Here is a 26,182-nt window from a genome sequence, read left to right as displayed (position 1 = left end):
GCAATTGGAAGGTTGCCGGTTTGAATCCTATAAATGCCAATAGGGACTCTGTTCTGTTGGGCCCTTGAGCAAGGCCCTTAACCTGCAATTGCCGAGCGCTTTGAGTAGTGAGAAAAGCGCTATATAAATGCAAAGAATTATTACTATTATTAGTGTTCAAATATGTTATTAAAACAGATACCTCATGATGAACACACAGGTGTAAATGGGATCAAGTTATATGGTGAACTAATGGAGTGCCCCTTGGGAATATGCATCTCATTGTTAAAGTTAAGAAAACAAGAAACAATTAAAAACACTGAATGCAGCAGTTAAAGACTAATGAAAGTGACTAAGGGTTATGAATACTAACAACAAAGTAATTGAGCACAAAAACTGTTGCCTGGGCAGCAATAATTTGCTTCTAATTAAAAGAAATGGGTTAAAACAAAACTTGCAGCTATTGCAGCCACACTTGAGGCACCTGCACTCCTATATCCTGGGCACAGATCAGTGCCCTCTTGTATTTGGTATTTTTAACATTACAGGAAGTTTATAAACTATAGAGGCATTATAATATTTACAAAATTGGCAAAAAAACTTGTCCACATTTGCTGATTATGTTTGATCAATAGACAATATATTACATTCCTGCTTCTTACCATATATTTTATTTTCCTGGTATATAAAATCTTAATGAGAAGACATAATAAATACAAGAATTGCCATCTGCTACCTAGATTGACCAGTTTGGATTTGTTCTGAAACCAGAACATAAAATGTGACAATGGTTCAAGATTGAAAACCAGGGAGTCAAATACACCAAATAACCAAGACAAATCACTAAACCAGAATGGTTATAAAAATAGGAAGCTACATAATCTTTTACCCAAAATTTAACAAAAAGAAACATACTTGCAAAGACTTCTAAGGAATCCATAATCTCAAATTACAAGGAATGTTGGCTTTATTCCATTTTGACAGTCACCACCCACATACGTTTGAGTTAGCAGTGCCCACAGGAAAAGAAAATGGTGCTGAAAAAGGCACAGTTTATTATTTATTACTTTAAAATGGGTTTGAAACCACAAAGATATGACAGAGATAAATTCAATAAACCACAAAATCCTATAAAATAACCTATAACGCGAGAGGGGTGTGTGGTCAGCACTGAGCAAGTTAGTGTACTATTTGAGGTAAATGATTGATTGATAGACAGACAGACAGAATACACATGAATGACTAAAAAAGGAAGAATATTAAAAAGAAAGAAAAACTTGGCAGCTACAGTCATAGTGATTCATTACGCAGGCATATTGCTGTTGGTAAAAGAAGCCCCAAAAGCACTTCTTCACACACTTCTGCCAACTACTTTATTAGTCGAAAGTACTCTGCAATAGTGTGTCAGAGAGGATGGGTAACTTTGTTCATAATGGCACTCAGTTTCGTTTTAATACTCTCCTTCGCTACTACCTCCAAGAGGGCCAGAGTTTATCCTACAACTGAGCCTTTCATATTAATTAGTTTATTGATGTGGTGGGCCTCTCTTAAAGGGTGTTACCGGCTATGCACACTATACCATAGAAAAACATGCTGCCATTATCTGCATTAAAGGAACACAGTCTCCTAAGAAAAAAAAGAGCTTGTTGTGCCCATTCTTAGTATAGTTCCTCTGTGTAATGAGAACAACCCAACCTGTTGCTAATGTAGACTTTAAGTACTGAATATACTCGTGTATAAGTTGGGTCTTGAAACCTGAAAAATCAATAATAAAATCAAACCCCGACTTATATGCCTGTTCAAAAATACAATCATTTTTTTTTTTAACATCTTCTTGCTTCCTCCAATCTTGCACTGGTTTCTCAGACACATCGAATTTTGTTGCAGCAGCGCAGTTACCAATTTCTTTCCCCACTTCAATGACTTTTAATTTAAAACCAACTTCATATTTTCTTTTGATCGAACACACCATCATAGATAAGGGATGCTTTTACGATAAAGGTGTATGAGGGTGTGAGATATGAAAAACACAAAACAGTGCAAACGTTGATTTGGAATAGTTCAGGTATTGCCGCGTGGTGACGCAGGCACAATACATAGGAAAAAAAAGGCAGCGTGCTCCGTGGTTACTCTCTCAGGTGGCTGTTAGTGTATCATAATCTCTTGGACTAATAATATGTATTTTCCGCATTTGACTTATACGACTGACATTATAAAATACCGGAAATTTTACGGTAAAATCAAGCCTCACTTAAACATGAATATATACTTGTGCACCACTTATCCTTCCACTCCCTCAATAGTGACTGGATATAGAGGCTCTTTGGTGCATCAAAGGTTACCAGTTCCTTGGTTTCACTGATGTAAAATTCCAGTCCATCCAACCTGTTGCCAATGTGGACCCCAAGTACTTGTGCACCACCTATACATCCATTCCCTCAGTAGTGACTGGACATACAGGCTCTTTGGTGCTTCGAAAGTCAGTAACCATTTCCTTGGTTTTGTTGATGTTAAGTTGCAGACAATACTTTCTGCGCTGAGAAACAAAGCTCTTAAACTGACTCCTAGGCTCTGTCCCATCCTCCTTATTGATACACTCCATTAACTGCAGAATCATCAGAGAACATCTGCAAATGACATGAACTTTGTGTTATATTTATTGGCCGAGGTGTTCAGGTTGAAGAGAAAATGAGACAAGACTGTTCTTTCTGGTGCTTCAGTGTTGCTCACATCTATATCAGAGACACAGTCCGTGACCCTCACAAATTGTGGTCTGTAGAATAGCTGATGCATTAACCTGGACAAAATAGGCTCATCTACTTGGATATCTATGAACTTACTTGCCCCTTAACAAAGAAGTATGGTATTGAATGCAATGGAAAAATTTTTAAAAAATCCTGCCAGTGGTGACAGCTTTGTCCAGGTGAGATTAAGCCTTGTGCAGCAGACAAATGCATACTCTACTCCAATGTTTGTCCGATAGGCAAAGTACAGTGGGTCCAGGTGGTCTACAACAAAAGGAAAGAAGACAAATATAGTACAGGAACAACATCTGAAATGTCTTCATGATGTGAGACATAAGTGCCACTGGTCTGTAGTACTGATTCGGTGAAGATGCCCCTTCCTTCTTTGGAACAGGATCAATGTAGGATGTTTTCCACACCAGCAGTAATTTCTGGAGCCATAGGGACAAGCTGAACAGGTGAAAGAGGATACCACAAAGTTAGTCAGCATAGATCTTAAGAACTCGAGGACTGACTCTATCCATTCCCACATTTTTTCCTGTCTGTAGCTTCCACAGTTTTCTCCTCACTTGGTCTTCGTCTATGGATAGCCAATACTGATGATCAGAGGTGGACTTGTCACTGGCCCATTCAGTTGAAGTGGTAGGATTTGTTGATGTATTAGGGATGGTTTCGGGGGCTGGTCAATGGAAAAAGGTAGCAGTGGAAGGGAAAATCTTTTACAAATTGCTTCAGGGCATTAGTTTTGTCCACATTTCTTTCTAGTACCTGAGCTCAGTAATTATGCCGAGTCCATTACAGACATTTCTCATGTTATTCTGAGTGAGTTTGTTTTTTATTTTAGCTTTGTTTTTTCTTTCTTCAACACTTGCTGTGCATGCTTCAGAGCCACTTTCTCACTGGATTTGAATGTTATCTTTTTTCATTTAGGATTTTAGTTCCTTAGTAATCTAGGACTTGTTATTTGGAAAGGTACTACTGTGTCGACACAAAAGTTAATATAATGTGTTATGTACTGTCTGAGTCCCCCCTATATCATCCCAATGTGGCTTGCATATTATTTCCCAGTCTGTTATTTGGAGGCAGTCGTTCAGTACCATTTCGGCCTCCAGGCTCTGCTTCATCAATGTCCTGGTGGTAACAGGTTGCTGTCTTATAACACCTTGTAGTTTGGAATGAGATTATTCATGCTGTGGTCAGATCTGCCTAAATGTGCCAGAAGTTTACACTTAAAGGCACCTTTAATGCATCAATTAAGCATTTCCTTGAGTGGAATATGACACAAACTGATTTAGGTTTGTCATTGTTTTCTTCAAAGTCACATGGTTGAAGTCATCACATATTATAACTGCAGGGTCAGAATAAGTCATCGTTAAAGTACTGGTGACAGAGTGAATAACTTCTGTTGCTTAGTCCCAATTTGCATAGAGTGAAATAAAACATTAATAAAGATGATGTAAATTACGACAGCCAGAATTTCAATGTCTGAATTACAAAACTGTAGTTTTAAAAGTAATATGCTCCCTTTTACACCATTCCTCTTTCACATAGATGACCAGTACACCTCCTTTTGTTTGACACCCCAACTGGTCTCTCTCTGTCTGCTTGAATAAGATGAAATCATTCCAGCATGAAAACAGTGCCAAGTGTATCAAGTTTAAACCAGCTCTCCATATAACACAAAATGCCACTGTATCTGTATGTGCCATTACCCACTAATGAGAGCAGACAAATTTCAAAAAAATCCAATTACTTTTAAAATATAAAATAATCACAATAAATTTTTACTTATATTGAACACAGTCCCAGCCCAACACTTGATACTTTGTTGGGCACTTCTTAACATCAGACCTCTAAATTATCTAGCTCTAGCTAGCTAAGTAGCTATGCAGGCAATAAGGTGTCAAGTTTGTCAGAGTGCAAACATTGAAAAGGACAATAAAAATAAAAAGTCTCTATTTATTGCAAAATGTTTAATATGACACCTTTTGTGTGTTAATTTTGCCTAGTTCTTCTATAAAATTCTGTATATTTTTTTCACCATTATTGTTCACAAACATTTACCATGACATCCATAGGTGTAGTATCCCAAGTTGCTTATTGCAGTCTTATTATCTGCATTTTACAATGAACAGTAGGCAGGTACTCATGCTTGGAAGAGATTAATAAGATCCTAACAGGATATTCATACTACTTATGGAAGTGGAAAAAAATCTAATTGGCCAAATGGCAGGAATGGCTAGAAAAAAGGGTACCTAGGCCAACAAGGGCACACTTCTGATGAAGTGCTTACTTCTTAATTACTTTGTATAAATTACTTTGGCATTTTAATCATAAATAGATATCCATTCATCTTTAATTCTACAGAATATAGGCCACATCCTATATCACCAATATTGTTTGGGTGGTCTCACTGTCACACAAGCATAAGGGTGTTCATATGTGCACTTGGCACCAGGACACCTTAGGCCTCAGTTCGATGATCGACTTTGTGGTTGTGTCGTCGGACTTGTGGCCACATGTCTTGGACACTCGGGTGAAGAGAGGGGCAGAGCTGTCAACTGATCACCACCTGGTGGTGAGCTGGCTTCGATGGTGGGGGAGGATGCCAGTTAGGCCTGGTAGGCCTAAATGTATTGTGAGGGTCTGCTGGGAACGTCTGGCAGAGTCCCCTGTCAGAAGTAGCTTCAACTCCCACCCCCGGCAGAACTTTGACCACGTCCCGAGGGAGGTGGGGGACATTTAGTCCGAATGGGCTATGTTCCGTGCCTCTATTGTTGAGGTGGCTGACTGGAGCTGTGGCCGTAAGGTGGTCAGTGCCTGTCGTGGTGGCAATCCCGAACCCGTTGGTGGACACCGGTGGTGAGGGATGCCGTCAAGCTGAAGAAGGAGTCCTACCAGACCCTTTTGTCCTGTGGGACTCTGGACGCAGCTAATAGGTACCAACAGGCCAAGCGGAATGCGGCTTCGGTGGTTGCTGAGGCAAAAACTTGGGCATGGGAGGAGTTTGGGGAGGCCATGGAGAACGACTTTCAGACGGCTTTGAGGAGATTCTGGTCCACCGTCCGGCATCTCAGGAGGGGGAAGCAGTGCAGTGTCAACACCGTATATGGTGGGGATGGTGCGCTGCTGACCTCGACTCGGGACGTTGTGGGTCGGTACTTGGAAGACCTCCTCAATCCCATTAACATGCCTTCCAATAAAGAAGCAGAGCCTGGGGACTCGGAGGTGGGCTCCCCCATCTCTGGGGCTGAGGTCACCGAGGTGGTCAAAAAACTCCTTGGTGGCAGGGACCCAGGGGTGGATGAGATACGCCCGGAGTTCCTCAAGGCTCTGGATGTTGTAGGACTGTCTTGGTTGACACATCTCTGAAACATCGCATGGACATCGGGGACAGTGCCTCTAGATTGGCAGACCGGGGTGGTGGTCCCCCTCTTTAAAAAGGGGACCGGAGGGTGTGTTCCAACTACAGAGGGATCACACTCCTCAGCCTCCCTGGAAAAGTCTATTCGGGGGTTCTGGAGAGGAGGGTCCATTGGATAGTCGAACCTCGGATTCAGGAGGAACAGTGTGGTTTTTGTCCTGGTCGCAGAACAGTGGACCAGCTCTACACCCTTAGCAGAATCCTGGAGGGTGCATGGGAGTTTGCCCAACCAGTCTACATGTATTTTGTGGACTTGGAAAAGGCATTCGACCGTGTCCCTCGGGGAATCATGTGGGGGTTGCTTCAGGAGTATGGGGTACCGGACCCCTGATAAGGGCTGTTCGGTCACTGTACAACCGGTGTCAGAGCCTGGGCTGCCCTTTGTCACCGATTCTGTTCATAACTTTTATGGACAGAATTTCTAGGCGCAGCCAGGGTGTTGAGGGGGTCCGGTTTGGTGGACTCGGGATTGGGTCACTGCTTTTTGCAGATGATGTTGTCCGGTTTGCTTCATCATGCCGTGATCTTCAGTTCTCTCTGAATCGGTTCGCAGCTGAGTGTGAAGTGGCTGGGATGGGAATCAGCACCTCCAAATCCGAGACCATGGTCCTCAGCCGGAAAAGGGTGGAGTGGCTTCTCAGGGTTGGGGGAGAGATCCTGCCCCAAATGGAGGAGTTCAAGAATCTCGAGGTCTTGTTCACGAGTGAGGGAGAATGGAGCGTGAGATCGAAAGGCGGATCGGTGCGGTGTCCGCAGTGATGCGGGCTTTGCATCGGTCTGTCGTGGTGAAAAAGTAGCTGAGCCGTAAGGCAAGGCTCTCAATTTACCAGTCGATCTACGTTCCTACCATCACCTATGGTCATGAGCTGTGGGTAGTGACCGAAAGAATGAGATTGCGAATACAAGCGGCTGAAATGAATTTCCTCTGCAGGGTGTCTGGGCTTTCCCTTAAAGATAGTGTGAGAAGCTCAGTCATCCGGGAGGGGCTCAGAGTAGAGCCGCTGCTCCTCCGCATCGAGAGGAGTCAGATGAGATGGCTCGGGCATCTTATCAGGATGCCTCCTGGATGCCTCCCTGGTGAGGTGTTCCGGGCACGTCCAACCAGGAGGAAGCTCCGGGGAAGATCCAGGACACGCTGGAGGGACTACAGTATGTATCCCGGCTGGCCTGGGAACGCCTTGGGATTCTCCCGGAAGAGCTAGAAGAAGCGGCCGGGGAGAGGGAAGTCTGGGCCTCTCTGCTAAAGCTGCAGCCCCTGCGACCCGACCTCGGATAAGCGGAAGAGGATGGATGGATGGATGTTTGTGTGGTTAGCTAGATATAAAAAAGCACATGTTAACTATAAAAATATGACAATGGGACAATGCTAGTAAAATAAATTGGAGGAAAGGTCTCTTGTACTTCTGTATGCCTATATCAAGGGTTTCTGCCTTCTGCATGAATGCAACACCTTCCATGGATCACCATACAGTAATTTAGAACACAACCTACTAGGGTCTTTCAGTGACAGCTGGCAATCACTGGCTGATACTAGTATGTATATAAACCATCCATGGAGATGAAGATTTTTGGATCATCATGAAAAACTGAAAAACAATGTGCATTCTTATGAAAATCCACAATGTGTATGCATCCAGAACAGTAGCAGTCATGGTATATGGTGCTACTGCACAAAAAAAGCCTGTGCTACATGTTACAGGCCATTTTACTGAATAAAAAATGCATTGGATTTGCCGTTATGCAGCACATAACCTTTTGTTGCAGGCCTGTCTACAAATTAATTCTGATTGATGACTGTATGTCACAAAACTAATTGTGATTAATAAAGTTTTTATTTTTTTTAATGTGTTTCCCCTTTAAAAGTGGTGTCTGAGTTTACTGGTAACAGGCAAGTTTATATTATCCAGCCTGTTAAGTAGTAGCACATCATTCTTAAGTAGAAGGATTGCATCCTTGTTTTTTTGTCCAAACCATTTAGTATGGTGTAACATTGTCTTATTGTTAATAAACAGGTAACTTCCCTTTAACAGTGAAAAATAAACATATTATTTTCTCATCTGTATATTCTTCCCCCAAATATTCTTAATACTTTTGTACTTTTTTATTTCCCACTGCAAAAATACTTAAATAAGCCTAATATTGACAACTCTACAATCAAAGCTAATATTTTATGATGGAGTATTTTAAAAATAAAGCTTTTTACAGGGTATACTAAATTATATTAGTATATTTGTGTTCTAGATAAAACACAAGTTCCTAGTTCTAGGAAGTAGGTAACCTAAACCTCCGGGTATTAGATAAAAGTGATGTTAAGATATTGTCCTAAACAACAAAGGGTACATCATTCTTACTGAGTGGATAAGCATTCTTGCTATTTAAATTATCTATCAGCTAGCAGAAACAATGAGAAGACCAACCTCCTGACATCTGTAAACTTGATAGGAAAATAAATCACTTGACACTTTGGCCTAATAAGTTTTTCCAGATCTTTGGGCCTGTGGTCAGGAATGAGCTTCATAAAAGTGCTGATGGATGTAAGAAAGGATTCCATGTTGAAGGTAGAATTGAACACTACCATATCAGCCACCAAACTAAAAAAAGTAACAAAAGCACACTGTTACTTTAAGAACATTTAAGCAGAACAGCTTAGTTTATCTATGAATGCATAGTTAGCAGATATAAAGATTTTAATTAGCATAATGAAAATATGAAAGTTATCTGTTTTAAAAAAGTCACATTTTTTTAAACAAAATTATCATTTGCAATATGACATAAATATATCTTTAATAACAAAGCTGACTATAAAAGGATTTATGTAGTTAAATGCCAAATCTAATATGATTTTAGCAGTTGAACAAAAATCCCACTTCAAAGTGCTTAACAAAGACAAAATAAACAAACTTTTTAATTTTCAATTAAATTACCTAAACTATGCATTTAAAAGCACGAGTACTGATAAAAAATGGAATCTTTTTTATCTGCTTAATATAATTTTTATAATACCAACTGAGTGGCATGGTGGTACAGTTGTAGCAAATAAGGAGTGTAGGATTTACAACTCTAGTGCTGTGTGTGGAGTTTGCATGTTCTCCTCGTATCTGTATGTGTCTCTTCTGGGTGCTTTGGTTTATTCCCACAATCCAAAGACTTGGTAAATTAGCTTTGTTAAATGTATCCTAGCGAGTGTGGGTGTGGGTGTGTATGTGTTCACCTTGCAATACACTCAAGAGTTCATTCTATTTGCAGGAAGCTAGTTGTAAAGATGCATTAATAGTAGCTAAAGAAATACAAATGGACTTTAAAAAAGAATAATGCTTTAATTATTATCATTATTATTATTAAACAGATGCCTGGATTGGAGCAAAAACAGTTTAGTAAAACAAGATCTTTACATTTGTGTTATTATTACTACACATACGGCTGACACCTTTATTTAAGGTGACTTACTATATCAGGATACAGTACAACAGTTTAAATATATTTTACAATTAAACTCTAAGAAAGGACATTTCGATACATCAATATTTAGGTATTAAAAAAACCCACAATAAAAAAATAAATACCCCGAAAATCTCAAAAATGGCTTGACAGATTTGTCTGAATTCAAGAACCTACAGCACATTAGTCGATCAACTCACAAAGAGGGGAACATATTTGATTTAGTGATTATTATAGGGTTAAAGGTTGATGTGAGGCAGATCGTGGATATTGGTTTATCAGACCATTTTCTCTTACTATATAATGTAGAAATACTGATAGCTACAATTAATGAGAAGCATATTGTTAAAAAAAGTCTCTTTGATTCATCTGCAGCTTCAACGCTTGCTAATATTTTAATCAACCACTCCATTTGTAGTGTTTACACGATAGTGATAATAATGTAAATAATAAGATGGAGAATTTCAATGCTAAAGTGAGAGCTGCCCCTGACAAGATTCCGCCATTTAGCAAAAGCCATAGCACATTGACTATTTTGTCGCTTTTCTCTCTTTTGTCTTCTCACTCCTGTATATTTTTCTCTCCATATCAATGCTGCTGCCACAAGAGTGCCAGCCGTTTTCACTCAGAATGCAGGTTTTCCGCTCCTCTATTCAGTGAAGGCCCAACCCTGCTCTGCCTGTGATTGGCTGACATTCTTGCCTTCACTTTGACCAATATCAGTCTTCATGCCTAAACCCAACCAACTCAAACCCACGAAGGCAACAAGTACTGGCCAATCAGAGACACGTAGGAGGTCCCTTTCACTAAGTAGCAGTGTAGAAACACTGTCAGAAAAGAGTTGCCGGTAAAAATGTAATCTCCGCCAAAACTAAATAAAACTCAATGATATTTCTGGGTCTGGACAGAACAGAATCTGGGTCCAGATCCGGACCACGGTCCACCTATTAGTGATGTGTGGTATATGGTGTTTCACAAGGATCTATCCTAGGTCCACTGCTATTTTTAATCTACATGCTTCCATTAGGTCAGATTATCTCAAGGCATAATGTAAGCTACAACAGCTATGCTGATGACACACAACTGTATTTATCAATAGCGCCTGATGACCCCGACTCCCTTGGTTCACGGATCAAACTTGTGTTTCTAAGAGGATGAGTAGTAATTTTCTCAACTAAATAAGGAGAAAACAGAAATCTTAGTTATTGGCAAAAATGGATATAGTGGGGGTATTAGAAATAAACATGATCCATTGGCCTTAAAAGTGAAGACAGAGGTAAAAAATTTGGGGTTAATTACCAGGACAGCATTTTTTCACTTAAGAAATATAACAAATGTTAGACTCCTTACAACTTTGTAAGATGCTGAAAAATTAGTTCAGGTTTTTACTTGACTTGATTACTGGAATGCTCTCATTTCAGGACTACCCAAAAATACATCAATCGGTTGCAACTAGTGCAGAATGTAGCTGCCAGAATCCTAACTAGGAAAAGAAAATCCAAGCACGTCTCTCCAGTTTTAATGTCATTACACTGGTTACCTGTGCTATTTAGAACTGACTTTAAAATACTGTTTATGGTGTACAAAGCCTTAAATAATCTCTCTCCATCTTATATTTCGGAATGCCTGTCACCTTACACTCTAAATCACAACCTTAGATATTCAAATAAGTGTCTGCTTATAATTCCAACAGCTAAACCTAAAATAAGTGGTGAGGCAGCCTCCTGCTGTTATACACATAAAATCTGGAATAGTTTGCAAATTATTTTAACATGGCTTTCTCATAGTTGCATTTTAGTGTAACCCTGATATACTGTATATGAAATGAATCATCATTTTTATCATGGCTCTGCATTCCGAAATAATCCCTACTTTCTTTGCTGTTCTTTTTCTGTGGTGATCTGCGCCACCACCACCTGATCAAAGCACTAAGCAGTTAGTACATTGATGTATTGAAGGCCAGATTCAGGCTCAGACTCCTCGCTCAGTCTCTCGAGCGCCCCGATCAGAGCCTCCACTGACTCCGCGAAGATCACAGCATCGTCAGCAAAGTCAAGATCCGTGAGTCTTTCTTTACCAACAGATGCCCCACAGCCGCTGGACCCCACGACGTTGCCCAATACCCAGTCCATATAAGCAATGAACAAGGTAGAAGCAAGAACACACCACTGACGAACCCCAGAATCAACTGGGAAAAAAGCAGAGGTCCTGCCTCCACTCTGCACAGCACTAGTAACTCAGCTAGTATAATTTAATATTAGCACAATTTTGAGTAGAATAGGCCATTTAGCCAAATAAAGCTTATCAATCTGATTTACCTAATTTCTCCATAATAATATCAAGTAAAGTAATGATGAGCAAACATTACAGAGTATGCTTCGCTGTGAGTTCAGCAACATCACAGAAATGTTTGGATTATTCACTGAACTCTGCAAAATGCATTAAAGTCAACTAGTTTTGAGTGGATTAGGCGCAATGGCCTTTTAAGCATCCCTGGGGGCTAGTCTACCAACTATGCTGGCAAGATAATGCAAGTTTTGCCTTTGTATATTAGTTTTTATTTCTATATTTTTTCTAACCTTACCTGGAAATTCAGTTTAGTTTTAGTTTTCCTTCATCATGTATTTTTAGTTTTAATTTCATTTTTATTTCACAAAGACATTTCTATTTTATTTTTATATCTATTATTTTCAGTTTTAGTAATTATGACAGGGAGCTACTATGGAGTTTAGTTTTGTGTCACAATCAGACAGAAGTGTACACTGAACGGATTTGGATATAATACAAGTTTAAGGTTTATAGAATCTTACAACATGACATGGTTTACTATCTGGTTTTGTTTTTGTCTGATAAAAACAAGCATAATCAAAAATAGACACTGAATGTGAACAATTTTATAATTTTTTTAATATTTTCTATATCATTTGTGCTGACCAAATTTGCGCTGACTGTTGCAGCTTTATATCTTTTTCTTTAATTGTCCACAATTGGCCAATTTGTAATGAAATATATGTGATTTTTAAGATTTGACGGTTTTTTTTTTTTACTCAAATATCTACAACACACAACATATCTTGCTCCAAGGCAATGTGCTTATAATGAATGCCTTCAATGCTGCATTCATAAATCTCCCATACTGGGCATTGTTATTTTCTACCAGCCATAATAATCTCCGATTCCATCTCAGGCACATACAATTTATGGACAGAATTTTGCCACCTAAAGACCTGGAAAGATATAAAAAAATCACAAAATAGATTTTACTGTGTTCTAACAGATGTGATCATGAACATCATGGGGGTTTAAGAAGAACAGGGCTCTTAGGCTTGAATTAGTTTGCAGAACCCACCTAGCTGTCTTGAGGTAAACAAAGGAAAACAAGCATTTAGTGCCAAAGTTAAGGGCAATAAGAACAGTAAACTCTTACTTAGCACAGCAAGAGTAGGTAATAGGAGTATGGACAGGCACAAAACGACAAAGACAGCATCTGAGATTAGGAACAATACATAAAATACATTATCTAAACCTATTTATTCAGAGCAGGATCGCAGGAAACCTTGTGCCTACCCCAGCAGTTTTGGATGCAAGGCAGGAATAATCCCTGGTATGCAATTTGTATGATGTGGCTGATGTGAAGAACAAAAATAACATGATATTTCAACTATCTCTTTTGAGAGAGAGAGAAAAATATTGAATAAAGAGGGACACATTTTAAAACATAATTCTGCTACTGGATTATTTTCACAATATCAGGTATTTTCAGCTGTGGGTATAAATTAAAAACAGATAAATTCATAAATATAGAATAAATGCATTAATATGTTTTGTTTTTCACCAGATGGCAAGCACTCTTTGCCTACCTATACCTGTAGTTCAGAAGAGACATTAACAACTAAGTGATACAAACCATGTAAAATTCCTGAGTTGGCAAATGACTTTTTTAAAGCAAAAGTGACTGTTCAGTAACAATATGCTGAACTTGTATGATGAACTAGTCAGTCTCCCGATCAGTGCCAATTTATTTTCAAAAAGGATTTATCCTGTGCAAAGTGGCAAGTGAATAATTGTAAACAAAATGCAGGCACTTGAGAAATTGACTTACTCATGATTTTTCTGTTCATTCAGTAAAAGTTTTGTTGACCACATAGGTTAAAGACTAACGGCAAGAATATTCAATCAAAAATGAATATTTGTAGTAAATTATTATTTTACTTCAATACTTCTTTCCAGCTACTTTAATAGTTTTGTTATGTTTTAGTGTTTTATTTTGCTTTTGTTAATTACTTTATTTCAGTTAATGAAATTTATTTTAATAATAGTTTCAGTTTGAATTTTAGTTTTCGTTAACTATAATAACCTTGTATGCTGTACCAATTATTGTGGCCAAATATGTGATATGAGCTGTAAGGCCACTGCTCCACCGTGCCACAAACAAAAGAACAGAGGGGGAACAAATACCACAAACCGAATATGCCAAACAGACACAAATTAGCAATAAGTAAATAAAATATAGATCATTGCACTCATAGATTTCCACTCGGCCTTGCTGCGAACCGGCAATGTGGGACTAGCTGTTTCCATTATTTGAAGTTGAAGCTCTGGTGCAACAGAAATGTCTTTTTTGTTTCATATGCATCTGTAAAGATGCTTCACATTTTCTTTTTCCATCAATGCCTTATAAATACAGTAGTAACAGATTTTTTGTTTTTATTACCTCAAACCGTGTCCTGTGTTTTCTGATGTTGGAAGGGGAATGGGAAAGGCTCCTTTAAAGCTTTTTTTGTATGGGGCTACAGCACATGGCTAATTACATAAGCAAATTAGCCATGTGGAGCCAAACTACCAGCACACACAAGTCAGTATAATATATCTGGTGGCAGTACAGGTATCCATGGACATATGTCTCATCTAGTAACATCCAATTGTATTTATGCCTCAGGTCGGTAGCTGGTGTCTTTTCTTATTTCTGCCCTAATGCACCATGTGAATTCCAAACAAAACTGACTACACTGCCAGCTGTTTAAGGGTACCGTGCATATGTAAGTTATAATACATACAGTGGTGTGAAAAACTATTTGCCCCCTTCCTGATTTCTTATTCTTTTGCATGTTTGTCACACGAAATGTTTCTGATCATCAAACACATTTAGCCATTAGTCAAATATAACACAAGTAAACACAAAATGCAGTTTTTAAATGATGGTTTTTATTATTTAGGGAGAGAAAAAAATCCAAACCTACATGGCCCTGTGTGAAAAAGTAATTGCCCCCTGAACCTAATAACTGTGCGTGTGCGATAACTTGCAATGAGTCTTTTACAGCGCTCTGGAGGAATTTTGGCCCACTCATCTTTGCAGAATTGTGGTAATTCAGCTTTATTTGAGGGTTTTCTAGCATGAACCGCCTTTTTAAGGTCATGCCATAGCATCTCAATTGGATTCAGGTCAGGACTTTGATTAGGCCACTCCAAAGTCTTCATTTTGTTTTTCTTCAGCCATTCAGAGGTGGATTTGCTGGTGTGTTTTGGGTCATTGTCCTGTTGCAGCACCCAAGATCGCTTCAACTTGAGTTGACGAACAGATGGCCGGACATTCTCCTTCAGGATTTTTTGGTAGACAGAAGAATTAATGGTTCCATCTATCACAGCAAGCCTTCCAGGTCCTGAAGCAGCAAAACAACTCCAGACCATCACACTACCACCACCATATTTTACTGTTGGTATGATGTTGTTTTTCTGAAATGCTGTGTTCCTTTTACGCCAGATGTAATGGGACATTTGCCTTTCAAAAAGTTCAACTTTTGTCTCATCAGTCCACAAGGTATTTTCCCAAAAGTCTTGGCAATCATTGAGATGTTTCTTAGCAAAATTGAGGCGAGCCCTAATGTTCTTTTGCTTAACAGTGGTTTGCGTCTTGGAAATCTGCCATGCAGGCCGTTTTTGCCCAGTCTCTTTCTTATGGTGGAATCGTGAACACTGACCTTAATTGAGGCAAGTGAGGCCTGCAGTTCTTTAGACGTTGTCCTGGGGTCTTTTGTGACCTCTTGGATGAGTCGTCTCTGCGCTCTTGGGGTAATTTTGGTCGGCCGCCACTCCTGGGAAGGTTCACCACTGTTCTATGTTTTTGCCATTTGTGGATAATGGCTCTCACTGTGGTTCGCTGGAGTCCCAAAGCTTTAGAAACGGCTTTATAACCTTTACCAGACTGATAGATCTCAATTACTTCTGTTCTCATTTGTTCCTGATTTTCTTTGGATCTTGGCATGATGTCTAGCTTTTGAGGTGCTTTTGGTCTACTTCTCTGTGTCAGGCAGCTCCTATTTAAATGATTTCTTGATTGAAACAGGTGTGGCAGTAATCAGGCCTGGGGGTGGCTACAGAAATTGAACTCAGGTGTGATACACCACAGTTAGGTTATTTTTTAACAAGGGGGCAATTACATTTTCACACAGGGCCATGTAGGTTTGGATTTTTTTTTCTCCCTAAATAATAAAAACCATCATATAAAAACTGCATTTTGTGTTTACTTGTGTTATATTTGACTAATGGTTAAATGTGTTTGATGATCAGAAACATTTTGTGTGACAAACATGCAAAAGAATAAGAAATCAGGAAGGAGGCAAATAGTTTTTCACACCACTGTATATGTATTTAACAGCTAAATAATCTGATATGCTACAGATATACATCCATGTACTTTTTATTATTACATGTTAATGTGTTCTTTCTCTATATACTAAGAAAAAAAAAAACACTGTTACTGTAAAGCATTTTGCTACCAGTTTCTCAGCATATTTGGCACCAGCTCCTTGCATCCAGTCTTTTTTACTTATGTCTCCTGTGTCAGTTTCATATTTCAAAGGTAACATTTTCATAAAGGCAAGTGCATCATGGCTCTTAAATGCCTTAAGAAAAAAACTGAAGAACGACGAGGACACCAATCACAATTGAAGACAAAGAGGAAAACAGGCTTTCTCGAGGTCAACAACTCATCAGGGTCCTTTCTTAATGAGACAATAAATAGTCCTTTCAAGGACCATTAAACAACTGCTTATGTCTGTGTGTCCGTCCACCGCTCATTTTCTTCAATACTCTACAATAATGACAATTTTGAAAAATAAGGAGATTTACTTAGATATGAGTAATACTATTGTATTTTACACTATACAGAATTTGACGTCTTCCCTATAATTATTTAGATATGCCCATATTGACTTGTATCCGTAGTGATGGAACATAACCTTTGCGTAAGTCAATGTAAAAATTTATGATCAGCTAATGTACTCATCAAATAAAAATACTGAATTTTATTTTCTTCTTCCTTAAATGTGTGCTGTGTGGAAGGAAGGCTGGAGTACTGAGAAGCATCCATTTTATTGGAAGTACTGAGATCAGTAGTGACATCACACGTGCCCAAAGCAGAGTGGCAATGATATTACAGTATGTAAATGTGAAAGTTCTGTACGTGGCTCATGCAGCTCTCTGATGTCACACTGGCATCATCATGGCACTGGGAAAACAATGTTCACATAGACCCAGAGCATGGTTCATTTCTGGAAAAATATTCAGCGAACAGGGTTAACAGCAAATACAGCTTATGAAAAACACTTTGTCGATCAACACTAAAGTCAAGTTCTGCAGGTCCCTAAAGTCTTACTGCTTTCTACGCTATTTGGTAACTTATTCCATGTGTCTGCTGTTTTCTGTGTGAAGAAATATCTTAATGTATGTATGAAATATACCGTTAAAAAGTTTCCAGGTGAGTCTTTGTACTCTTGTTGAAGAACTTGTTTCAAAAAAACAGCTCAGATCCAGATTAAGTCCCATAAAAATATATCCTCTTGATATCCTCTTTTAATCTCCATTTGCTTAAACTGAAACATTTTAATGCCATTAATCTTTCCTCACAGCTCATACCTGTTAGGCCCAGAATTAGCTTAGTCTCTCTTGTTTGGACTTTCTTTAGTGTTGCTATATGTGTTTTTTTTTTGTTGTTTTTTTTTCCCCACAAAGACCAATACTGCACACAATATTGTAGACGAGGCCTCATTAGTGTGTTATATAGCTTACGCAAAACCTTCCTTGACATGTACTCCACACATCATAATATATAATCTAACATCCTATTAGCCTTCTTGATAGCTGCTTCTGTACACTGTCTGGATGTAGACAGTGATAAATCCAATATGACTTCTAGGTCCTTCTTATTAGTTGCACTTTCAAGTGTCAAACCTTACATTGTGTATTTAAATTTAACATTTGTACTTACTATGTTTAACACTTTACAATATTTACATATTTGTTATGCCAGTCATAAAAAAACAGCCTCTTCAAATAGCCTTTTGGAAAAAATAGAGTGAAAGAGCACAACTGCTAAGAAAAGATTCGGAAGGAGTCATTTACTAGAGTACTATCATTTAACTGGAGGAAAAACAACACTAAGACAGAGAAAAGAGCCGAGATGAGAAAGCTATGAATTGAATGCCAGAGCCTACTGCAAATCATTAAAGCCCACTATATACTCAAATTTGTGATTTGTAAAAATGGCTACTAGTGCTGCACTGGAATTTATACATCAAGAGTAAAGCCTTGTAAATAGTGTATTTTCTCAATCTGGAAAATCATCAGTTAAGTCTGGAACTTTATAGAGTCATAACAATGAAAATAATGAATGAGAGTGAGCAGAAACAGTAATAGTTAGTGACTGACAGTTTACAGGCTTGACAGAACACTACATGAGCCACATAAAAAATTGGAATTTCATATTAGTTAAGTAACATGTATAGAAAACTTTGCAAATTATGCGTGAAAAGCATCTAGACATAAATTTCCTTTTTTAATAAATGGGCTTTATGTATTTTAGAAACAAATTTTAAATAATAAAGACCACAATTTAATGTTTTAAAAATATTTGAACTACAGTACTGTGCACAAGATGAAATGATGAGAGAAGTGACTCACACAGAAATGGAAAAAAAAAGCTACTGCTTTGTTTAGATTTTTCTTTTACTTTGACAGATAATTTTAAGTTCTGTATCTTCCTTAGCATTTCAGGAAGGCTACAGTGGCATAATTTCCATTGACTAGTTAGCTATGTATGCATAAGACCTTAAACACATGTGCACAAGACAGAAAGATCTGATACATACTTACTGTGTCAACAGTTGTGTCATAAATGATTTCACAGTTTCACCGAAAGAAATTTATGCTACTAATACAGCATTGCATTAAAAGAAAGAACAATTACTAGTAAGCTTTAAAAAATACTGAGTAAGTAAGTTTATATCGTTGACATATATTTAAGACAATGTTGAAATGTGTTTTTTTTTTTCAGAATTATTGAGGGTCATACAACATTTTATATATTTTTCATTATTTTCTAGTTGAGATTTTTTTCTGGGAGACAAATACGTTTCAGTGCCAAAATCAATGCCATTAAGTATTTAAAAAAATAAAAAACTTCAATAATGTTTCCAAGAAAAAAACCTACATAACAAAATAGCTGTTTCCACCTCTTTTTTCTAAAATTAAAGCAAGGCTTTGATTTATAGAACACGGTATATATAACATGACTGTTGTGTTCAAGTTTTAATTATCAAGCAACAAATAAAATGACATGTTCTCTTAAACTGGAAATAGTTGATGGGAGAAAAGTCTGCAACCGATATCAACCTAGTGAAATTAATTTCTTTGCACCGCATATCAAAATATTTAGAAGTAAGAAAACTACAATACCATGACAGAACTTGATTGTATCCATACTGAAAATCCCTTTCCTGGCTCTTCCGGACAGGATATATAAGTTGATTCTCATGAAAGTAAAGAATTTTTTTCAGTTTTGCTAGATCTGGTCTCAGGGCAATTAACTCAGCAAGGTTAAGAACAGAACTGGTAAAAAGAACTCTATGGGGGAAGAAAAAAAGGACAATGTAAGTTTAGGGTTAATAAACAACTTCAGTACAGTCACCTGACATCTGACAATCACAATTCTGACAACTTAACATTCACAAATAAAACTGCTTGAGAATATTTTTCTTTATAACAATACATAATTAAAATGTTTATCTTTCTGCATTGCACCCTTTGGAACACAGTTTCAGTGTATAAACAAAATGAAACATATTCTTTAATCACTATTTTTTTATCCAATTTTAGGAAGCAATGCACATCTCAAGTGCAAAACAAAGAAAGAACTTTCATAACTTTTTTCTATCAATATAAATATGATTTAGCATAAGGATATGATATATATGGTATTTACAAGACATTGTGTTGGCTCAACATATATTCAAATAAATACAATTGTGTTTAATTAGGCTGTAACTAATATTGATTACAACGATGTGTATGCAGCTTGTAATCTCTTCTCAGAATTTATGAATAAACAACTTCACAATCTTGTCAATGAAAATGTAGCAGTTACACAGCAATAAGAACTTCATGCACCCTGGCAGTAATATTAATGCTCTAGGGCCATAAGATAAGCTAGGAAAGACTCAAAAAACATTCTTTAAAATCAAATTCAGTTGGGAAAAGTTTACAATTCCTGTTGCCTCTTTTAGAAATAAATAGCTTGTGAGGGTATACTGAGAAAAAGGAAAGACTACGATAAAATTGCTTAGGTGTATATCTGAACTTGGCAGACACCTTCACATAGAGGCCTGGTCTCAATCTGTGATCTTGAGCATTCATGTTCTGTGCTGAACAAACTCGAGAAACATTGTTCTATTTAATGCTGCACTATGATTTAAAAGCAACAGACTCATTATACCTATATTATAGCTTTCAACTTTACCATAGCTTACTGGATTGTATTGTCTTCCAATTGTCATTTATAGAAGTATAATTTTAATAACTTATCACATGAAATACACTACCTGTTTAAACAATAGGGAGTTTACAACTCCACCCCCATGTCTAAATGGGATGTACTCTCTGTGATTGTGCAGGTTGTCTCCATGCTCCCACTTCTGTTTTGGGAGCCTCTTGAACCCAACACCATCGATAGTTATGACCGGGATGACCTTGGCAGAGGAGGACAAATGCACACAAAGCAATCGGTATGTGCTTTTATTAAAATTAGTCCAAAACCAAAACTGTGATCAAAATTGCAGTGCTTTAAAATGTTAATAAATAAATAATCCAATAAAAGAGTGAAAATCCTTGAGATAAAAAAAAACAAGATTTAAAATGAGAATTAAAAAAAACATCACAGTCATTGGGTCAATGTTGCTTTCACTCCTGGAGGAGCACAGCACAACTCACTCTTAGTCTCCCTAGCTCACCCACTGCTTGCTAAGCTGGTGGGGACTTCAACAGCCACAGTCCTCTCCAACCAGACCCCCAATGTAACTGCTCAGGCGTTGTTGGCCAGCCTGCTCTGGGTTGGTTGTCTTCTAGTACCTAAGATCCCTGGAGAGGATGCCACCTCGATTGCACCCACTCCTCTGAACAATCAGTGGGGACAATCCATCTCTAGAGCGCCAATCCTTCTCTCTGTCGCGGGACCAAGAACCGTGCTGTGTTTCCCCATACGAGCAGGCTGGCTCCTTCTCTCTCTCCACCCCAATGCTGATCTCTTGGCTTGGTTTGCATTCTCTTTTTTGTCTCTCTCTTTATAACCCCCACCCCAATCGTTCACTCCCCCTTTTATCAATCACCTGCTTACCACGCCTGGCTGATCGTGAGACAATGAGGCAGTCCATACATTTTGGCAAGGCAACACACAGAACCAGAGACAAGCCATCTTCTCATACAATTGCTTGCACCTGCTCCACTCCCCAGTGCGAGCGTGTCCAATTATTTATTTATCACATCCCAAAAAGAAGAGTGCTAGGCTAATTGGTGATTCTAAATTGCTCCTGTGCAAACAATTTTAACATGTCTGCCTGAATATGGCATGCTATGGACTTTGATGTCCCACATACCTGAAGTAAGTGGGTTTGAGAATGTTATGTGGCACAGAAGGGACCTATTTCTGTACTCATTCCATGTTTGTTCACCCTGCATTAAATTACCCATATGTCTTTTTGATAAACTCACGTTTACAGTAAAGGGGTGCTGGCAGTTAGAACTAGAGTTTAAGTAAAGTTGGCAGTAAAGCAAATCACTCTCCCATAATGCTGTCTGCATGTCTAATTACATAAAACTCTTTCTCCACTAGGTGATCAGAGTAAAAGTACCCATTGTTAGTTCAAAATTAGGTATCATATGGAAATTACAGAGAATCTTGAAAGGATTATTTTAAAAATGATTTGTTGAAAAACAAATAAATACAGAAATAAAGGGTGTAAAAACAGCAACATGGTTAGCACTACTGCTTCAGTCACCCCAAACCTCCCTGAGGGACCAAGGCTCAGTTCCAAAGTGGTTATTTGTCTTCATTGTGACCTTTACACAGTATTCCCAAGGTAGTGTGGGTTTCTTAAGCATTTTGAACACATCCACATTAAGTTAACTGGCTATTCTATACTGATATAGTCGGAGTGTCAACCTATGTTGGACTGTGCTCTGCAATGGAATGCACCCAACCTTAAGCTGTTCAGGACGTCCTGCTCAAAGGTTCCACGGTGAGTAGCCTGCAGGTCAAAGAAAGTTTATGAACTTTTCTCTCCACAGAGAGTTGATGGTTTCTCACCCTGAAGAGAGTGACTTGTCAGTTTTCAGTTTACAAATAGAACAGATCAACAGTGTTCGACTCACCCAAAGAGAACAGATCTTCAATTTTCAGTTAACACAAAGAAAACAGATTACAAACTTTCAGCTCCCCCCAGAGAAAACCTTAATTTAGAAATTAGAAATTAATGCAGCTAGATTTGAAGGCAGGTGTAACCTCTGGTGACTGGATTAAAGTCACTTCTAGTTACAGATCAAGAGCTTGCTTATAAGTGCCTTATTTTGTCCATCACATACAGCTAGATTTCAGTTAACAGTAACAAACCTAAAGTGAATGTCCATTTGGGCACCTTTTTGTCTGAAAGAGTCTCTGCAGATGTGCCATATCATATCTGATTTACACCTTTGTTGTTAGATGAAGTACAGAGTTGATCAAATTGTTGGTACAAGCTGCAGTTCATCCATTTACTCTAGAACACATGTTTGGGAGGTCTGATGGAGGGATGTTTGTGTGTCCAGCTCAATTTCTTCATCTGTGTTAAATCTGCCGTCTTAACAGGCTTGGTGTGTCACTGTGGCCTATGATCTATAAATAAGGAAAATATCTTGCTTTTGCCACTTTAAAACAACAACTTGCAAAACATTGTATCTTGGTCTTTCCGTGCCTTCCAAATTCCATGCTAACCACAACACTGCAAGAATACCTTTCTGTTTTTTGGGATGTGCAGAAGATGACTGCTGTACAGCAGTGTTTCCTGTCATCTATAGCCTTAACTGAATTACTTATCATTAAAAGTGTTTTTTTAATTGTTACACGCTTAAATAAAGGTTTAGCAGATTCTCTTGTGTTGCGGTACTTCAATACCAAATATTAAACAGAGCACAGTTACTGAAAGAAATATCCTGTACAAGAAGATACTATTACGTCTACCACACATGTTTTGGTTAGGTAATGACCAGGTTGTCCTCATACTATATTATACTAATTTTTATTTATCCTTAATTATACACATAATTTTTGCTCTCATTCTTTACAGCACTAATAAGACAGAGAGACATACTGCATTTTTTATGTAAATTTTGCAAAGGTTTGTATTTTTTGCCAAATTTAAATGTTTTTATTATAGTTTACTTGCAAATTAAAAATTTTCAAATTAATGATAAGAAGTCAATAATGCAAATAACAATGTTGTTTACTAAACATACAAAATGTAGTTTTTAGGTTGATTTTTTTGTATTCACCAGGAAAACAGCTAAACAAGCAAACATTTAAAAAGAAAGTTGCTTTACCATATGATCTACTTTTGCCTTTTAAAATATGTGCTTATCTTGTGTACATTTTTCAGGAAAATGTGTATTGTTTTATATAAATAAACAATCTAATTAGACATAATTAACTAAAACACGGAAATCTTCATCTGATGGAATAAAAATAAAAAGATAAAATGCCAGAAGCCATATTGTGCCTCTTCCCCACTATATACAGTAGATCAAAACACTACAAGCAATTTCATGAGTATCCCACAGTCTCTGTCTGCCATTGCCAGGAAACACATATAGTTTAAGTACTCACAAGTAAACAAGAGGACTTCCATTTCAGCCCAGCATTAGGTTCAGTAATTGCTCTTGCACATATTATGGATCCTCATTTTAGTCACTTCTGGGAAACTATATATCTGATGATGGCTGTGGCCTTTGGTGGTTACCTATATCTCATGCTAGATCATAAACACCATTTTTTTTCCTTTGAATGGTCTGTTGTCATTAAAGTAGTCCATGGCATTGGGTATTTTAAAAAATAAATAATTACGGAGCACTAGTTCTTCAGAGGGGCATGGGTATGAGTGGTAGCATGGCTAAGCAGCTACAGAGGTGGAAAGGGTGCTCCAAAAGCCGGCAATCAGCGAACCTGCATTCCTAGAAGTAAAAAAAAGCCTGTGCTGGGAATAGGGGAGATATAAAATAAAAGCAAATAAAGAAAAATGGAGGTTAAATGGAAGAAAGATGAGAAAGAGAGAGGTAGGATCTTTGCTAAGCTGGTGCAGACTAAGATGGGCAGTCGTGTTTGGACACAACAGGAGGGCATGGTTGCTACTGCTGAGCAAAAAAGGGAGTGGAACAACCCACTGCTCAGAGTGGGCTCCCACCCTACGGCTGTGTGGTGGCGGTAAACAGAAGATGGAGCAGTGCTTGTGGGGTCCCTGGAAGTGGCAAAGGCATGAGTGGGGCATGGACCCCCAGTGGTGACTGACCAAGGTGAATAGGGTCACCAAGGTGACTAGGGTGCAAGCCCATGTGAAGATGGACATATCCTCAAGCTAAGGAGACCTTGTAGTGAGCTGAAGAGATGTCAGGGTGAGAGAGTAATAAGGTAAACTTTGGTTTTAGAGAAAGACAGATCCTGTGGGATTTTCACTTCTTTTATAATAAGTATAGTATTTTTTCTTTTTATTCACTTTTTAACCTCCATGTATTACCTGTTCTTATTAGGATTATTTATTGACTTAATCATTTATTTATTTATGAAAGAATACTGTACTATGCCCTAATTTGCCTAGTTAATTTCAGCCACGTTATCAACAGTTCCAGGTACAGGTTGTGACAGACTCCTGGAACCAACTCGGACTGTCACATTTGTACATTTTCACACTCACTAACTTAGTCAGAAGTCTTCAAACATTCATCTCATGGTGACACTGTCCACACAATTTGGTGATAAAAAGTTATGTCTGACAAACTTATATTTCCATTGCAGTAATGAGTATTTTAAGATTAAAAAGAATTGTATTAAAACTTGCAAAATAACATTTTCTTTAAAAAAGAAAAAACATGACTTTCTCATTGAGACAAGGATGCAAACCTACAAGGCTTTGAAGCTCAATCTTTCTAACTAAACCCAGCCTCAACTCATCTGTTCCTGAAACAATTTCTTTCATGTGGTGAAGCCACGAGCCATTCGTACCACCACACAATCACGTCACTGTACATCTTCAGAATAAGGATTATTTGCATTTCCTGGATTGTTTGAGCTTCAATCAAAGTCTAAGGCTAACGTACAAAAGAACCACCCCTAAGTAATACAGCCACACTGATTCAAACCAGATGAAATTTTTTCTATTTATACCTTTTCCTGCCAATAATAAAGTCTCAGGAACATCCTGTTCTGTTCAGGTTTGTATGAAAGAACACACAACCTATGACAGATAAATAATATACATTAAAATACATATAAAATGATTCTGAATGTTGTTTAAACCTAAGGGCATATCGCTTATTTGTTGGCAATACAGGACAACAACAAAGATATAACTGAGTTTATATATTGTTTAATTGTCCAATATTAAATAGTATCTGTAATTTTACGTCCTATTCAGCAGGTGACTAACAAGAATTACCACAGAAGAATAAAAGCAAACAGATGAAGACCTTGTTCTACATAATTCTATTTTTTAAAAATAACTAATACATTAGCACCCTGAATTGGATTAAGTGAATTTAAAAATGTTGTTTTCTGTTTTACTTGTGTGACATACAGCAGAATGTTAGACAAATACTAGCTTCAACATAGATAAGATTGAAGTCAATGTTTCAAGGCAATCAAACACGAAATATGAACAAATATATTTAGTGATGGAAGAAGTCAAATAAAAACTACACACTTAATTTAGACTAATTTAAAATAAAAAATCATCCAAATACAAAAATATATGCAGTAAATGGATATGCATTGATCAGTATTATAATGCACATTACACAAAAAGGAAAACTTAATAGTTAAAACATAAGTAAAAAATGTCATAGCAAAAAGTTAAATCTGATGAAGTGCTTAAAGAGGCATCAAATATACATCTTAATCCCTTGAGTAATAGTGAGATTAACATGATTCTTGAAACAGTTTCAATAAACAAAATAGTAATATTGTACAGGATAAAAAATACAGAAATTAAACTTTTATTAATAACCCTGATAAAAATTCAATGTGCCG

General features: G+C 37.7%; 1 protein-coding gene across 2 annotated transcripts in view; it reads right to left on the bottom strand.

Annotated features, from left to right (window-relative positions):
* gtdc1 (glycosyltransferase-like domain containing 1) overlaps positions 1-26,182 on the bottom strand; it is a 295,974-nt gene that overhangs the window by 127,241 nt on the left and 142,551 nt on the right. For both annotated transcript variants that reach the window (XM_039757369.1, XM_039757368.1), the window contains exons 3-4: positions 19,318-19,485; positions 8,565-8,738 (exon numbers count right to left, since the gene is read on the bottom strand). In XM_039757369.1, the coding sequence (XP_039613303.1) occupies positions 8,565-8,738; positions 19,318-19,485 (342 nt within the window). The remainder of the gene's footprint in view (positions 1-8,564; positions 8,739-19,317; positions 19,486-26,182) is intronic.

The sequence above is a fragment of the Polypterus senegalus genome, chromosome 6 (assembly GCF_016835505.1).
Source record: "Polypterus senegalus isolate Bchr_013 chromosome 6, ASM1683550v1, whole genome shotgun sequence".
Taxonomy (NCBI): domain Eukaryota; kingdom Metazoa; phylum Chordata; class Cladistia; order Polypteriformes; family Polypteridae; genus Polypterus; species Polypterus senegalus.
The sequence above is the reverse complement of the archived record's forward strand: the minus strand, read 5'-3'. Positions and strand labels throughout refer to the sequence as shown.